This window comes from Phacochoerus africanus, chromosome 9, assembly GCF_016906955.1.
Source record: "Phacochoerus africanus isolate WHEZ1 chromosome 9, ROS_Pafr_v1, whole genome shotgun sequence".
Classification (NCBI taxonomy): Eukaryota; Metazoa; Chordata; class Mammalia; order Artiodactyla; family Suidae; genus Phacochoerus; species Phacochoerus africanus.
In genome coordinates, this window is record NC_062552.1 from 52,302,970 (window position 1) to 52,321,489 (window position 18,520).

General features: G+C 43.7%; 1 protein-coding gene across 2 annotated transcripts in view; it reads right to left on the reverse strand.

The window, feature by feature from the left end:
* The window catches only part of ADAMTSL3 (ADAMTS like 3), a 358,645-nt gene that overhangs the window by 186,229 nt on the left and 153,896 nt on the right, over positions 1-18,520 (reverse strand). For both annotated transcript variants that reach the window (XM_047795344.1, XM_047795345.1), the window contains exon 7: positions 8,495-8,621. In XM_047795344.1, the coding sequence (XP_047651300.1) occupies positions 8,495-8,621 (127 nt within the window). The remainder of the gene's footprint in view (positions 1-8,494; positions 8,622-18,520) is intronic.

Below are 18,520 nucleotides of genomic sequence, written 5' to 3' on the forward strand. Positions count from 1 at the left end.
CTGCTGTTGCAATGCCTGACAAGTGCGAGAGACCGACTAAACAAATGCACGAATATAGCTGACCCTCCAATAACTCGAAGGTTGAGTCACTGACCCTCCACGCAGTTGAAAAACATCCACATGTGACTTAGAGTTGGCCCCCCCAGATCTGTGGTTCCTCTGCCTTCATGGTTCTGCCTCTGGGGTTTAACCAATTGTGTCATGGAGTATTTACTACTGAAAAAATCCACACAAAAGTGGACCTGCACAGTCAAGCCCATGTTATTCAAGGATCAACTGTAAATGAAATAATTTCTTGCTTTACAGGTTAAGCAGGGAACAGAAAAGAGAAGGGCTGCCTTTAGGGAGAGAGGTCAAAGAAAACCTCTCTGAGAAGGTGACACCTGAGCTCATGGTTGAGAAAGAGGGCAGGCACGTTAGAGCTGGAAGAAGCGTGTTCCAGGCTCAGGGACTGTTTGGTGCAAAAGCCATGAGGGAAAAGGGCCCTTGGTATTCTAAAAACTTCCAGAACGTCATTGTGATTGGAGCCTCGTGATTGAGGGGCAAAATAGCACACATGGAATCACATAAGAGCCAGATACACAGGCTTTGGAAGTCATAGAAAGTGTAAAAATAAAGGCAATTCACGAAGAGATTTTAAGCTGGGGAGTTCCTGGTCAGTCTGGCTACTCTGAAAAACAACATCCATAACATGCTTTCTCAATAGAACCTGTGTGTCATTTTCCCTTCATTTTTCTTCTTGCAGAAGCATAGAAGACACACAAAAACACCTGAAAGAGCAAAACATCAAAAGCCTAGAGCTCTGGATTTTCAGTCCTGGGATCATCTTCTATGCCATGCTCTCTCTTGTGGATTAAATGGGGGAAATAGGGAGTTCCTGCTGTGCTACAGCCGGTTAGGGATCCGGCATTGTCTCCACAGCAGTTTAAGTCACTGCTGAGGCCGGGGTTCAATCCCGGCCCTGTGCAGTGGGTTCAGGATCCAGCATTGCTACAGATGTGCGGTAGGTCACAGCTGCAGCTTGGATGGGATCCCTGGCCTGGGAACTTCCATACGCTGCAGGTGCGGCCCTAAAAAGCAAAAAAAAAAAAAAAAAAAAAAATGGGGGGGGGAGTATCCCATTAAAATAAATAGAGTCTTTGGTTTGAATATTCCTTTGCCACCCACAGCTCTGGGATAAGAGTGCTGTCCATCCTAATCTTGCCCTAGAAAGATGAATAGGGCGGCAGAGAGAGATGACCTGAGAAGACCGGAAGGAAAGCAATTTTTTTTTTACCACATTAGCAAGCCCTTGAGGTCTGGTACAGTCTTCTTTGTTATGGAGTAAGTTAAATTTACAGATTATCTGTGGAAACAACAGAGGAGAAATGAAGAGCGTATGAAGAAAAAGGAGTTCCCGTTGTGGCTCAGTGGTTAACGAATCCGACTAGGAACCATAAGGTTGCAGGTTGGGTCCCTGGCCTTGCTCAGTGGGTTAAGGATCTGGCATTGCCCTGAGCTGTGGTGTAGGTCGCAGTCGCGGCTCGGATCCCAAGTTGCTGTGGCTCTGGTGTAGACTGGTGGCTACAGCTCTGATTCGACCCCTAGCCTGGGAACCTCCATATGCTGCAGGAATGGCCCTAGAAAAAGTAGGAAAAAAAAAGTGAATGAAGAGAAAATGTCATAAGAATTACCCTGTGAGGCAGCACATGGTCCGCCTAGCCCAGGACTCTATTTTTCTTAGGAGTATGCAGGGATGCTTGCTAAGACGCTGTGGTTATTTTCATAGCATCCAAAGTTAACTGTAATACTGGTGTTCCCGGTCAGCCTCAGGCATCACGGTACCAGCAGACTTAGCTGCCACCAGGTAAAAATGTACAATTGATCCTTGAACAGCACAGGGATTAGAAGCACCAACCCAGCCCATCCCTGCGCTCCCCCTCCCTGGCCCTGCCACACCCATCAAAAGTCCATCCCAGTATAATCATAGCCAGCCCTCCTTATTCTCAGTTCCTCCAAATCCAAACTTCCCTGTGGGTGGATCCAACCGACCACAGATCATTTAGTCATGTAGTGTTTACTGCCAAAGAACACATGAAAGCAGAGTTCCCGCTGTGGCTCGGTGGGTTGAGACCTTGACAGAGTGTTTGTGAGGATGCAGCTTCAGTCTCCGCCTGGCTCCGTGGGTTAAAGATCCGGCATTGCCATGAGCTGCCGTGTGGGTTGTAGACATGGCTCAGAACCTGCGTTGCTGTGGCTGTGGCGTGGGATTTGCCCCCAGCCCAGGAACCTCTATATGCCGCAAGTACAGCTGTAAAAAAGAAAAGAAAAAAGAAAAGAAAACACAAAACCATGCAATTCAAACCCGTGTTGTTCAAGGTCAACTCTACAAAGGGCTCAGGCCAGGCGAGCTGAGCTCGTTTATTTGTTTCGTGTGTGCGCGCCCTTGTGTGGACAAGACCAAAATGATGGACAAATCTGGAAACACAAGCGAGTCCCTAAAGGCCAAATTCAAGGTGCCCCATGGAGAGGTGTTTGCTTCTTTGGTGCCGTTTGCAGAGCTTTCTTTCCTTCAAAACCAAGTCCTTCCAGTTCCCTGTTCCAACCGCCGAAGCTACTTATGCCAGTTGTGAGTTCAGTCAGTCTCTTCTTGTTCCTCCAAACAGGAAGTGTGTGTGTGTTGCATGTGGATTCATTTCTGCTATTTCCCATAGCAAAGGTTTTGGCTCTGGGCTCTTTCACCTTGAATCTGCCTCCCTGCAGGATGGAAAGGAGAGCCCGCGAGCAATCTTGCACACTTTCTCCAGAGTGGGACTGTGCCAACAGCATCTCCTTGCCATGGCCTCATTCCGTGAGGGTCCCGGGAAAGATGGGAAGGACGCTTTGGCAAGGTGAAGACGAAGGAGCCTGGTGGACTCCTCAGGCCTGGTGATGCGCTCTCAGGGAGAGACGTGGCCTCGTTTCCCACATTGCTTTCACACAAAGCATGATTATAGGGAAGTGCTTCCATATGGCCCGTGGACCGTCCCAGCCAAGAACAGCTTCAGCTGGCCAGCTTCAGAGCAGCAGCAGACATGAACGGGCTGTACGCAAAAGCAAGGATGAGAAGCAGGCATTTGCGCGCAGGCAGGCTTCTTTGCTGAGGTTAGCCTTAGACCCCCGTACGGGCACCTGGAGCCTGAGGACAGGCCCGTGGTGGTGGGAGGCCCCCAGCTCTCACAGCCTCACCTCCTCACTGCATTCAAGGATCTGTCTGTATGCTCCTGTGGCCCTTCCTTTGCAGAAACTGATCAAAAACAGGAGATTTTTAGGGTCCCCTAACCTGGAATGTCCTTCACCGTATGGAGACACCCTCAAACAAACAAACAAACAAACAAACACGTTTGTTTGGCAACTTTGAGACCTATGGGTACATATGCATTCTTCTGGAGAGAAAATGCATAATTTTCCTCCGTGGATCTTCAAAAGGGGTCTATCCTCCCAGAGCTGAAAATCAATAGGAGAGGGAAAGAGAGCGAGGGAGGATATGAACCACCTTCCCAAGAGTGAGGAAGGGTGGAGAACAAGCAGGTAGGCCCCCTTTCAGCCAACTCAGCCCCCTCCCACCTCCTCCCCACCTCTCCCATCCCAGGGCCTCCTCCACACACTTTCTCCAAAAAGAGAAGTTTCTTGACCCAGTTTCACGCAGCTTCTACTCTGGTTCAATTAGAATTTTCTCGATTTCTAATCTCTCTCCGACTCTGACAAGGTGACATCTTTGCTGATGAGATTTCTACACTTTTTGAAGCCAACGCTAACTGCGGGCACGTCCCCAAAGTCTGCGTTGGCTGTGATTTTCGCCCTCATTCCTCCTCCCATCCCACAGCGGTCCCCGTTAACTCTTCCCAGCACAGCCTGGCACGCACTGTCTTCCTCTGGGTCTGAACCTTTCCTCCGATTTCGGTTTCTTTTCCCGTCCACTGTGTTTTGACAGCTTTGACATATACCCATCAGTAGCTCTCTCACACACAGGGCCCAGATGGACCAACAGTTGATTTCAAAATCTGCTTATATTAAATGATATGTTAGAGGTGTGTGACATCCTTGGGTACCCCCAAAGAGCAGCCTTTCTAAGGAAAAAATATAGTTGGCGGTTACTGAGCTCTCTCGAGGTGCCAGACACTATTTGGAATGCTCGGCATGACTGACTTATTTAATCCTGGCAACAACTCTGCAAAAGTGGAATGATTGCTGTTCCCAGTGTAAAATGAGAAAATCAAGATACACAGAAAAGTTAAGAAAAAAAAAAAATTCTCTGCTTACGCAGCTAGTAGACAACAGAGCCAGGATTTAAACCCAAGCAGTCTGGCCCCAGACCCCAATCTCTTAACCTCGTCCCTATGCTGCCTTTCATTAACTCATTATGGGAGATAGTGCTTATCTCTTCTGTCCCTTAGTTTTCTCATCTGTAAAATGGGCTGGACAGTGTCAAAATTACCATGCAAGGGGGCTGGTAGAATTAAATGATACGCCGTGCCTGAAGAGAACACCAGGAATTACAAGCATGTCAATATTAATAATAACAGAATGGATGAGATGGAATACACCTGGTTTGCCCGCTCCTTAGAAGCTAGCCTGTCACTTGCCACAGTTCTGGTCAACGGGGCAAAATTCCCTGGGCGAGACTTCCTCTCCTGACTAAAGGGCACCGTATTAAAAAAGGCCTTTTGGGAGTTCCCACTGTGGCACAGTGGAAGCAAACCTGGCACAGTGGAAGCAAACTAGTATAAAATAAAATAAAAATAAAACAAAATAAATAAAAAAGAGTGAGGGATCTCAGAGACTCGAGAGTGTTCCATCAAGGAAAGAAGGATCAGGAACTCATCTAGGCCAGTAAGGGGATGGGGGAGCTGCAGGGGATGGGGTGAGATTGGAAACCATGAATTGCTGGAGGTTCCATGGGCTTCCTAAAGGAGCTGGCTTTGAGTAGGGTATACCAGTGGGGGATTCTACAGCACATCATAGAAAAGCCAACTTAAAAACACAGGAGTTTACGTATCTCTTCTAACAAGAAGGCAGGAGTAGGCAGTCAAGTTTGGGGGAGCTGTTTTACTCTGTCTTTGAGGAAGCAGGCTACTCTCACCCCTTCATCAGCTTAGAGCACAGCATTCATCTCTGTGGTTGCAAAGTCTCTGTTAAACATGCAGACAGCACATCCACATGTCATGTCAGATGATGAAGGGCAGCAATGAAAAAGGCATTCTTTCTTTTTTTTTTTTTTTTTTTTTTTTTGCTTTTTTCAAGGCCACACCCTCAGCATATGGAAGTTCCCAGGCTAGGGGCTGCATCAGAGCTCAGCTCATGGTAACACCGGATCCCTGACCCACTGAGCGAGGCCAGGGATCGAACCCACAACCTCGAGGTTCCTAGTCAGATTCGCTTCCGCTGCGCCACAATGGGAATGCCTCTTTTTTTTTTTTTTTAATTGAAGAATTTCAATTCGATTTAAATGAAGAATTTCAAATTGATTTAAACTAGCGTGTTTCAGATGTATAGTGTGGTGATTCAGTACTTTTGTAGATTATATTCCAGGACTGGTTAGTACAAGATAGTGGGAACGACTCCCTGTGTTACACAGTAGATCCTTGCTGCTTATCTATTTTATACATGGTAGTGCGTATCTGTTAAACCCGTACCCCTAATTTGTTCCTCCCACTCCCTCTCCCCTTGGGTACCACAGCTTGTTTCTACATCTGTGAGTCTGTTAAAGAGTCCTCACTCTTAAGCAGCTGACTCTACCTCCTAATGAGTGGAGTTAACAAACAAACAAACAAACAAACAAACAGGGGATTCTGTCGTGGCGCAGCGGAAACAAATCTGACTAGGAACCACGAGGTTGAAGGTTTGATCCCTGGCCTGGCTCAGTGGGTTAAGGATCCGGTGTTGCCGTGAGCTGTGGTGTAGGTCACAGACGCAGCTCGGATCTGGCGTGGCTGTGGCTTTGGCATCGGCCAGCAGCTACAGCTCTGATTAGACCCTTAGCCTGGGAACTTCTATATGCCGCAGATGTGGCCCTAAAAAGACAAAAAGACAAAAACAAAACAAAACAAAACAAAAAAACCCAAGCAAACAAAGCCCAACTTATTCTATTGGAACACAGTTCATTTCTCACCATGGTTTCCAACTGTGTCTGTCGTTATCCAGCCCTTGACATGGTATGAGTGTGCACCCCTCCTTCTGTCCTTGGACAATCTTTCCCTCGATAGATTCACACCTTCTGTTCACTCCTAAACCCACTGCAGTCAGGCTTTGGTTTCAGCCAGAAATTCATTGAAACCAGTCTTGCTAAGGTCACAAATTTGGCTTCAAAATGGCCAAAGAGAAATTTTTGGACCTTTATTCCATTTGACCTCAACACAGCGTTTAACGTGGCTGACTATCACCTCCTCTGGGGGATTTCTTAATCCTTCTCTTCCATGATCCTGCTTTTGCTAAGTTCTGCATTTACCTCCTCTTTCCATTTCTTTTCAGTTGTGTTCCCTTAAACTTCTTCCCTGGCTAAATGACTTGAATTTAGGTATCCATGGCTTCCTGATATATTCTATAGACTCTCTTTGAAGGGATTCAGTGACTTTATAACTAAAGCCCACCAAAGTGGGGATTTTTCCCACGAGCAACAATGGACTGCCGTGTTGCAAAAAACCCAAGGAGATGAGCCCTTATCTTTTTTTTTTGTCTTTTGTCTTTTTAGGGCCGCACCCAAGGCATATGGAGGTTCCCAGGCTAGCAGTCTATCAGAGCTACAGCTGCCAGCCTACACCACAGCCACAGCAACTCCAGATCCAAGCCACGTCTGTGACCTACACCACAGCTCACGGCAACGCTGGATCCTTAACCCACTGAGCGGGGCCAGAGATTGAACCCACATCCTCATGGATATTAGTTGGGTTCATTAACCGCTGAGGCATGACAGGAACCCTTCTCTTTGAAATGCATCTCCTCTCCATGAATTCCTTATCCAGATGAACTTGGCAAATAAATCCACCCAACTGCTCAAGCTGGAAAATCTGCTTCATCTTAGCTTCCTCCATTCTCTTTGTCTTCTTGCTAAGAATGATCAAACTCTGTAGTCTCTGCCTCCTGAATACCTCTCCCATCTGTGCCTTCCTCTGCCACTCCCATCAAGCTACCCCAGACGAAGGCCTCATTGTTTCAAACACCCTTGAGTATGTAAAACTAGCATCCTATTTGGACTCCTTGCCTCCAGGCTCACCTCACAGGTAATCCACCCTTCCCATGCTGCCAGCATTTTATTATAACACAAATCTAACCGTGCCAGTCTACTGTCTAAATTGCTTTACTGGCTCCATCCAACCTGAAATGTGAAACACAGTAATGAGTAAATGCATGGTTGCCTTCTGAATGCCATTCTGTCTTCTCTTCCACCTTATCCAATGGGCAAGCCTAGTCATTCAAGAGAGTCCAGGCTTCCCTCTAGGCGCAGCATGAACTTTATGTTTCCTCTGCCCTGAAAATCCTCCTCTCCCTCTACCCCTCCAATAAGATTCTCCTCATTTAGGGGGAGAATGACTAAAAATCCCTATTTCATAAGCTGTATCCAAATACACTCAAAGGAATAAAAGATTTTAAAGTAGAAACACAAAATAAGTACTAGCGGCAAGTGCATATGTATACTTTTTTTTTATTCCTTTTAAGGAAGGGGTCCGCAAACTATAACCTGAGGGTCAGATTCAGCCTGCAGGCTAATTTTTGTAAATAAAGTTTTATTGGAACACAGCTAGGCACATGGGTTTACAGGCTGTCTGTGGCTGCTTTTGTCTTGAGAGCTGAGTGGTTGAGACAGAAACCATACGGGCTGAAAAGTCCTAAAATATTTATTATCTGGCCCTTTACAGAAAAAGTTGACTGAACCCCCCCATTAAAAAAAATTAAGCAGATATTATTGAAATAAAAAGACAGAAAATTCTGACTTATTTTAACACTTAGAAACTATTGATTCCACAAACCATATTTAAAGTCAAATGACAAACTGAGAACATTAGCAATAAGTGCAACAAACAAATAGTATAAATGCATGATACAAGTGAGGAAAAAAAGATTACCATCCAAGTAGGAAAATGAGTAAATGACTTCAGATGCTAATCAAAAGATGAAAAAGTATAGAAGGGTAATAAATGCAGGATGATATTTTTGACCTGGTTAGCAATCAAAGGGGGCCAAAAAAAAAAAAAAGAAAGAAACAATGACTCATAGTTCTCATCATTTACCTTAAAAATCAGCAAGTTAAAAAAAAAGTCATACTCTGTATTGGCAAAGGTTCAAAGAAACAGGTAGTCTTAGAAGAGCTAAAGGGAATAAAAATTTGATATATTACACTTTTGGAAGAAATGTGTCTTTTACAACACAGGTCAAAAGTTCTTTTCGTCTAAAAAGCTTAGCATCAGGAAAATGTTAGAGTAACAGGGTCTGAAGCAAGGTTGTTTTATGGTAACGTTGTATGGGGTTTATCACCTACTTTTTTCAGGAGAAACGTTTGACTTTGATTGTCCCCGCACCAGCCTGCAGGTGGCGCCGTCACCGGCACAGACGCCACAGTTGTCTTCTTTGGCGTGGCTCCCCAGTTGCCGGTCGCAGCCCACTGCCTGCGGACAGAAGCACGGCGGTCAGGCGTGGGCGAGAACACGGGGAGGTGGGGCCCTAGGTATTCCAGAAACCGTATTTATGGTGTTAGCCCTCTTCAATTTATGAGTTGGCTCTCTTTTATGAGAACATAGTTTTAAAAAGAGGAATAATACATAAAGCTTTACAGTACCATGTCATTGATATATGACTCTTACCCAAAGCCCGAATAATGAAAAAAGAAGAATCGAGGCTGCCCCTGTGCACCCCCAGTCTTAGTTTTTTATTTACCTTTTTATTCAGATATTTGAAGTCCAGAAAATGAATGGAACATTGCAAATAGTTCCTCTCTCCTCATCCCTTCCCTCTCTTCCTGGCCCTACCCTAGTCCTGTTCTCGCATTTCTTCCCCCAAATGACCACTCTTCTGAGGTTTATGTATATCCTTCTGCTCCATAGTTTTATATTAAATATTTTTTTCTCTGTTTTTATCTCAAGCTATACCTATATCTCACCATCAATATATCCATCTCTCTCTATTCTATTTCTCTATCTTTGTATCTCCTTCTGTTTCTCATTATCTATACCTATCTATACCTCTCTGTCTATATATATTCTTTATAAGAATCTTTTTTTTTTTGTCTTTTCTAGGGCTGCATCTGCTGCATATGGAGGTTCCCAGGCTAGGGGGTCTGATCAGAGCTGTAGCCACCGACCTACACCACAGCCACAGCCATGCAGGATCCGAGCCGCGTCTGTGACCTACACCACAGCTCACGGCAATACCGGATCCTTTACCCACTGAGCGAGGCCAGGGATCGAACCCCTATCCTCATGGTTCCTAGTCGGGTTCGTTAAACACTGAGCCACGATGGGAACTCTAAGAATCTTTATAACCAGTTTTTCAAATGTAAGAAAGGAATTAAGGGAGTTCCCGTTGCGCAGTGGAAACGAATCCGACTAGTACCCTCACTAAGTGGGTCGGAGATCCAGCATTGCCGTGAACTGTGGTGTAGGTCGCAGACTCGGCTCGGATCCCATGTTGCTGTGGCTATGGTGTAGGCCGGCAGCTGTAGCTCTGATTCAACCCCTAGCCTGGGAACTTCCATGTGCCACTGGTGAGGCCCTAAAAAGAAAAAAAAAAAAGGAATGAAATGAGAGAGATATAGAATATGCTTATACTGATACCCTTCTGTTTCTTGTGAATTATTACTTTTGTGAGTTTTGTGTATATGTGTTTGCTAGACTGTGAGCTTCTATTTCTTTTTATTTTACAAATATGTCTTTTACATGATATGCACCCAATAATATTAACTGCTGAGCTGGTTTCTCTCTACCTCCCCAAACCCATTCATCTTGATTTGTATTTATATGCCTGGCATTACCGTGCAGCGACTTTGCAGGCAGACAGCCCACACAGGGAACCTGCCCAGCCCTCCCACCCCTTTCAAGTTGCAGGATGGCGAACAATTCAAACTCTTGGAGACTCATTTTCCCTAAGAGTAAAATAGGATAGCAATACCTACTTCACCTAGGGTCTACAAAGAATGAAATGAGAGAACGTATGTGAAGCTTTTAGTGTAGTGATTAGAACACTCAAAGGGCTGAAGAAAAGACAGCACTTTGATTGTCTCTCTCTGTTTTTCATTGTGTTTTTGACTCCTGGGTCAAGCCCCTAGGCTTCAGCTCAGGGAGTTACTGGATCAGACTCTGGATCCAAGGTGTTGACTAGAAAATAAAACAGGAGGAAGCTGAAACCACATCTAGAGACAACTCTTTCCAAAATGTTGGTGCTGAAGGGAAGGAGAAAGATCAAATGAAAGTTTCAGGGAGATGTAGGAAGAGTTCCAAGGAAGTTTAAGGAAAAACCTGTGATTAGAGATATTTTCAAATTCACAAAGGGCTGTCATGAGGAAAAGGTTTACATTTGCTCTGTGTATTTTCACATGGTGAAAGCTACAGGTTTAGGCATAATTTAGTTCAACAGGAGAAAGTTTGAAAAGTCAGACTCTTCCAACAATAAATATTCAACCATGGGCTAGGTAGGAGACTTCTTGGCAGGAAAACTGGAACCGGGCTAAATTATTTGATAAGCAGCTGAATCCTCTGAGATCTTTTCATCTTGATTATGTAACTTGCACAGAGATAATAGTAAAATATTAATAATCACAGCTGATTTTCGTTGAATGCTTACCATGTACCTGGCTGGCATCATGCCAAGCATGTGATACATGTTAATCTCATGACAACCTTATGATACCTTGTATCTGTTTTATGAATAAGGCATCTGAGTGTTACTGAGGCTCCATGACTTTCCGATATTACAGAACTAGTATATTGTGTCAGTAATGGTTTGAAAACCCAGGTCATCTAACACCAGAATCTTAACATTGTGCTCTACCTTTCTCACCTTTAGCATAAGCAGATGGACAGCAAAGAACATAGCTACACAGGCCATTATATTAATATTTACAAGTACATGTGGAATAACTTAAGGGTGATTGATTTTGGAAACACACTTGCATGGTTGGGATTCAATCAATGAGTAACTTGTGTTCATGCAACTTTCTCCAAGGGGAGTAATTCTACCATTAAATTATAGAAATGCTGTGCCTGAGCCAAGCTCTGTCCTCACACATTTGTGTCCCTGAGCACTTTGCATTTCATGAGAATGAGAATCACCCTCTATCTGGTTATCCAGAAAGGGTGTGGGTTTAGGAGCTAGGATGGGCTTGTTTTGAAGAGCATTTAGAGCCTTGCAAGATCTTGGGCAATTGAAAACCTCCCTGAACACTTACATTTGTTTCAAAAATTTTAAAGGTACAGTTCATCCAAATCTTACAGCCAAAAAAAAAAAAAAAGCATATGAAAACATCATAGGAAAATAATATCTTAAAAGAAGTTCTGATTGCCTTGTGATTCATAGGGTATAAGCCAGAACTGCCCTTGAAATTGAGGGACTACTGAATTCTGGCTCTCAAATCTCATCATAATCAACTGTGAGCAACTTTTTAGAAACTGCCTGAAGGGTTTTCAACTTCTGTGACTTCTCCTGAAGTCAGTATCTCTAACTGTAATGATTTAAAAACCACTAACCAATAAACATATCAATAAAATTTATTAACATCCATATGTAACCAATTTCTATAGAGCCAAGCACTACAGAGCATAAATTAATAAGACGAGATTCATATCTTAGGAGTTCCTGTCATGGCTCAGTGGAAACAAATCCGACTAGTATCCATGAGGATGCAGGTTTGATCCCTGGCCCGGCTCCATGGGTTAAGGATCTGGCGTTAACGTGAGCTGTGGTGTAGGTTGCAGACACAGCTTGGATCCCGCATTGCTGTGGCTGGGGTGTAAGCTGGCAGCTGTAGCTCCCATTAGACCTCTAGCCTGGGAACCTCCATATGCCTCGGGTGTGGCCCTAAAAAGAAAAAAGAAAAAAAAAAAGATTCATATCCTACAGTGCAGTTAACAAGACAATTACAGAGGATAGGGGATAACATAAAGAAATATTTAAAATATATGAGCAGTGCTTTGGAGAATAAATATTCATATATTCATCACTTCAGCTAAGGATTATTTCATGATTCCAACATATAATTTCCTAATCAACTAATTGAAGTCAGTGTTTAAATAAGTGTCCCTATTAAGCAAAATCTGCATTTTCCAGATCAAATTTAATCCTTCGAGAAGCAAAGAATTTTTTGAGTCAACTCCTGTTTAAGAGCTCTGAAAACTGGATTCTACCTCATATAAAATTCTAACATTCCCGCCTTAAAAAATCAGAGTATATGGAGTTATGGGTCGTCTTTAGGAATATTCACAAATACTCAGCTTCTCCTGTCAGCTTAGGGAAGGAATACCGTTCCCCACCCCCTTAGAAATTAAGTGTGGTCACTGACTGTCTTTGGCCAGTGAAATGTCAGTCTCAGCGTCTGTGTCACTTCTGTATGAAGCTTCAAGGGTCAGCGCATGAGTCACACACATTCTCCTTCTCGCTGCTGTAGTTATTATGTAAAACACATGTCCCAATAAAGTCTCCCTCAGTCTGGATCGCTGAGACATTCAAAGGACCAAGATCCCCGCTGCCCCATGCTGGACAAGCAACATTAGCTAAAAGTCCTTCCCTCCCTCAGTCCCGCTGAGCTTTGGGAGGGAGGGAAGTTACTGAAGGAAAACCTAGCCTGTATTATACTGGAGTCCTCTTTAACTACAAATGGATAAAGCAGCGTCGTTAACATCAAGATGTACTTTGAAATCAGACATTTTACATGACGATCCAGATCTCTGGCTTCTGTTGACAAAGTAAAACTCTGACCTGTTTCTGCACAGTTGCCCCCAATGAGCGGGCATAGATTCTGCAACGCATCATGTCTTCATCATTCACTAGGACTACACTTGAGCAGTTTTCCTCCCTGAGTGGTGTGCAGATATTTGATTTTTTTTTTGTCTTTTTGTCTTTTTGCCATTTCTTGGCCTGCTCCCATGGCATATGGAGGTTCCCAGGCTAGGGGTCGAATCGGAGCTGTAGCCGCCAGCCTACGCCACAGCCACAGCAATGTGGGGCCCGAGCCGCGTCTGCAACCTACACCACGGCTCACGGCAATGCCGGATCCTTAACCCACTGAGCAAGACCAGGGGTTGAACCCACAACCTCATGGTTCCTAGTCGGATTTGTCAACCACTGAGCCATGACGAGAACTCCTAGATATTTGATTTCTGACTTCTATACTAAACTGTCTAATCATCACTCATCCTGTACTAGACACACATCTCATTTCCAGGTCCTAACATCAGCTATACTTGTAGCAAATATGAAAAATACCAGTATCACCATCAGTCCAGAGCAATGGTTAAGAAAACAGATTTTGGAATTAGGTTTCCTGGCTTCAACTGCCAGCTCTAGCATTTTCTAGCTCTGTAAACTGGGCAAACTGCTTAGCCTCTAGAAATTCCACTGCCCTTATAAACAGAGTGGGGAGGAATTTATGTTGTTGCTCAGCAGTAATGAAACCGACTACAATCTATAAGGATGCAGGTTCTATCCCTGGCCTCCCTCAGTGGGTTGGGGATCTGGCATCGCCATGAGCTGTGGTGTAGGTCTCAGATGTGGCTCAGATCCCACATTGCTGTGGCTGTGGTGTAGGCCGGCAGCTACAGCTCCAATTCAACCCCTAGCCTGGGAACTTCCATATACCATGGGTGCGGTCATAAAAGCAAACAAACAAACAGTGAGGATAATGACATAGTGTACAATGAGCTACCACAGTAAAGGGCTTAGACAGCGCCTGACACCTCTCAAGCACCCAGTAAGTGTTAGATGCTATTCTTCTTACAAATACAAAGCGATTTATTCACTCCGTTGTCAAGGAATTCAATAAACATGAGTGATGCCTCAGACTCGTTCTGCAGATCTGGTTCCAACCAGGCCCTGTTTCTGATCAATATCCGACCTCCAAAGCAAAAGCACATTTCATTCAGTGAGTACAGTTGTCTCCTGCTGTCTGTTGTGCTCAGGCTCACGGAACAGTTTTCCCCAGAGCCCGGTGGTGACATGATCATGTAAATGAGCAAACTGTAAACACACTTAAAAGTTATTTGTAGTCTCTGCCAAGTAAACGTTGGGGCTCACTTCACTGATTCTAAGGCAATCAGTGAGAATTACACCGTTTACTCTTTCTCATCCTAGCGACTGTGGACGGCCCCCAGCCACATTGGACAAGAAATTTATGGGAACATTATCTGGTTGAAGGAAAGATAATGCAGTCAACTGAGAAGCATCTGAGCCACTTCTCCCCCCCACCCCTCTCGTTTTTTTGTTTTTGTTTTTTTTTTTTGCTTTTTAGGGCCGCATCCTCAGCATATGGAGGTTCCCAGACTAGGGGTTGAATGGGAGCTTCAGCTGCTGGCCTACACCACAGCCACAGCAACACAGGATCCGAGACCCATCTGTGACCTACACCACAACTCATGGCAACACCAGATCCTTAACCCACTGAGTGAGGCCAGGGACTGAACCCACAACCTCATGGTTCCTAGTCGGATTCGTTTCTGCTGTACCACGGCTGGAACTCCTGAGTCACTTCTGAAAAAGTGCACACAGTTCTGTTTACCTGAATAGCCTCGCCAGAAGAGCACTCAGCTTTCAGCAAGGTGTCACCTATGACTGCCCAAAGACTCCACTTAGCCATTCAAATCACAAAAACATGATAAGGGAGTACCCACTGTGGCTCAGGCGTGAAGAACCTGACTAGTATCCATCAGATTGTGGGTCTGATCCCTGGCCTCAATCAGTGGGTTAAGGATCTGGCGTTTCCATGAGCTGTGGTGTAGGTCACAGATGCAGCTCAGATCTGGTGTTGCTGTGGCTGTGGCGTAGGCAGCAGCTGCAGCTCCAATTCAACCCCTAGCCTGAGAACTTCCATATGCCACAGGTGCTGCCCTAAAAAGCAAAAAAATAAAATAAAAAAACAAAAACATGATAGGAAGCACACCTTCTAAAGGAACTAATATAGTGTGAAAACTACCTTTATCCTACAATCCCCTTCAAACCTAGGAAACTACTGGAGTAAACAGTGCCCCTTAGATGATGAATAAGAAGGGGGTTCTTGTGTTCAGTGAGCACAAAGGAGAAATTAGGGGAAGGGAACCAGCGTGGACTGTAGACCTCCCCTGTGACAGCTCTTGTGCTGGGTTCTGGAATCCTGTTCATGAAAGAATGAATTAAAACCAGGACCTACAGGAGGCCAACAGCTCCTTTGTGAAGGCTGAAAAGACCAAGGCTCAGAGATGGGAAGCAGCCACAGGAAACTAATCCATCCTGTCCCTAAGCAGTGTCCACTGCAACCATGTCACTGAGGCTGCTCAAGCTGAGGGCACCAGTCATGTCTGTTTGGTCCAAAGAAGAAGGCGTATTTCAGTTCTTTTCCCTCTCTATGTCTCTGAAGTATCTGGCACTGCTAACCTTCCCTCTTAAACACTCACCCACCCATATCTGTCTTTCCCAGTTTTCTACTACACAGATGATTGTTTTATTCAGTCTCCATTGTGGGGACCTCTTTCTATACTTGCCCCTTAAATGATGGGGCTGGGACTCTGTCCTTGGGAATCTGCTCTTCTCATTGAGTCCCAAGGACATACATTAGCCTTAACCATGGGACAACCCCCAGATCTACATTTCTAGCCTCGAATTCTCTCCTAAGCTCTAGATCAACTTGGATATCCACAGGCCCATCCAGCTCATCATCTTTCCCCCATACACTTGGTCCCCAACCAGTATTTTCCATCTTGGTGAAGGGCTTCATCATCTACTTATGTCAGAAATTCAGACATCCTTCTAAATTTCCTTCTCTCACTCCCCACATCCAATCAAACACCCAGTCCTAAAAGATCTACTTCTTCGATCTCTAGACTCTGTGTCCCTTTCTTCAGTCACCCTACCTCTGCCTTACTCTAGCTTCTTGCTGTCCAAAATTGACCTATTATTGTGTGCTCAGACCCTCTCCTCCCCAAATAAATGGACACATTGCCACTGCAGTGACTTTTCTAAAGACAATCCCAACGAGCTATTTCTTATAAAAGTCTACAGTGGTTCCTCTTGTAACTTTGAAAAAAAGTCCATGATTGGTTTCCACCTACATCTGAGGCTGAACTCCTAGCATGATCTCACAGGGATGTTTCACCTCAGTTCTACAGAATGAATCATAGATCCCTAAACACACCTACAATTACATCTCTTCACCAGCACTACTACTTTGGCTTGACTCTCTTCATCATCCTGGTTTATGTAACTCCTCCTCAACTGTCAAAATCTCAATGTCAAAACATTACCCTATCCACACTGCTTCTCTTTAGACCAAACTAAATTGTTTCTACTAACCATTCTTTTACATTATGAAAGCAATGTAGGCTCATTGTCCAAAACTTGGAAAACAAAAAAAAAAAGCATAATTCCAGTGACAAATCATAGCTATTACTATCACTTAGTGGAAGAGCCCCAAAGCCAACTGGTGATTAAAAAGGGAAACCATTGACAACATATGAATGAGAATGAAGTAATCAACTTTGACCTTTGGGAAGACTCGTCAACAGCAAACATCAAATAAGATGGTTTAAGAGTGGAAGAGAAAGGAATAGAGATTGGCTAGTCTAGTCTTAGGGTAAAAAGGTAAAACTGAGAGAGAAAAGAAGAGTAAAATGTGAGAGACTGGAGAGAGGTACCAGGACATGGAGGTCATGTAAGCAAATACACTTGATGACTACAGTATGAACTGAGGAAGGTAACTGAGAATTGTGGTCTCACAAACAGAAATGAACAGACATAACAGAGTAACTAGTGAATCTGGGAAGAACAATACTAGTTCATCTGAAGGAGGAGTGGGGACTGGAGGAATTCCAATGATGAAGCAGAGGAATTCGTGAAATCTCTCAGAATGGATATCAAGCTAGAGCTAGAAAACTCAAGACTGGAAGTTGAGAGATAAATAAAAGAGAGACCAAGAGATAGGAGTAGCCTCTGCATTTGCAAGTAGATAAGATTCATTTATTCAACCAGTTTTTAACTGAGGGTCTTCCACAGGACCAGGCATTATGGGGGTTCTGGGTATGGCAGTGAGTCTAAATGTACCAATTAAAACACAGAATGTCATGGTACTTCAAAAAACAAGATCCAACTATCTGTTGTTTGAGGAAACTCACTTTAAATATAAAGGCATATACAGATTAAAAGTAAAGGAATGGAGAAAGACGTATCATGCTAATATTAATAAAAATAAAGCATCAGTAGGTGTATTAGTTTCAAACAGAGTAGACTCCAAAGCAAGGGCCTTTATCAGGGGCATTTACATAATGATAAAGATGTCAATATTCCAAGAAGATATAACAGTCTTTAACATGTAGAGGCCTAAGATCAGAATGTCAAAATACATGAGGCACCTACAGAACTGCAAGGGAAAATAGACAAATACTATTTATCCAATAGCATAGTTGGAGATGTCGATACCCCTCTATCAGAAATGGACAGATCCAGCAGGTGGGAAAAAAATCAAAGAAGAACTACATACATGGAGAGACATGCCACTTTTGTGGATAGGGAGATTCAGTATTGTCAAGCTGTTAGCTCTTTCCAACTTGATTCCAGAAAGTTATTTTGTGGATATTGACAAACAGATTTTAAAGTTTACATAAAGAGGGAAAAGACCCAGAATAGTTAACGCAACACTGAAGGAGAAGAACAGTGTCTGAGGACTAGCTCTGCCTTACTACAAAGCCAAAGTAATCAAGACGGTATGGTACTAGAAAGAAAATAGATGAAGAGATCAATGGAGATCAGTGTAACAGAATAGAGAACACAGGAATCAATCTACGTGAATATGGTCAAGTGATCTTTGACAAAGGAGCAAAGGCAATACAATGGAAAAAAGCTAGTCTTTTCAACAAATGGTGCTAGAACTGCACATCCACATGCAAAAAATAAAAAAAAATTCTAGACACAGGCTTACATCCTTCACAAAAATTAACTCAAAATGGATCACAGACCTAGGTGTAAAACACAAAACTCTAAAACTCTTAGATGATCACGTAGAAGAAAATCTAGGTGACCCTGGCTATGGTGATGACTTTAGGTACAACACTGAACACATCACTGGAAGGAATTATTGATAAGGTGGATTTCATTAAAATTAAAAGCCTGTGCTCTGCAAAAGACACTGTTTCAAGAGAATAAGAAGACGATTCACACTGGGAGAAAATATTTGCTAAAAACACACATCTGATAAAGGACAGTTATCTAAAATATATCAATAACCCTTAACAATAAGAAAGTAAACCAGTTAAAAAAATGGGCAAAAGACCTGAACAGACACCTCATCAAAGAAGAGATATATGTGATAAATATGCAGATGAAAAGAGATGCTTGA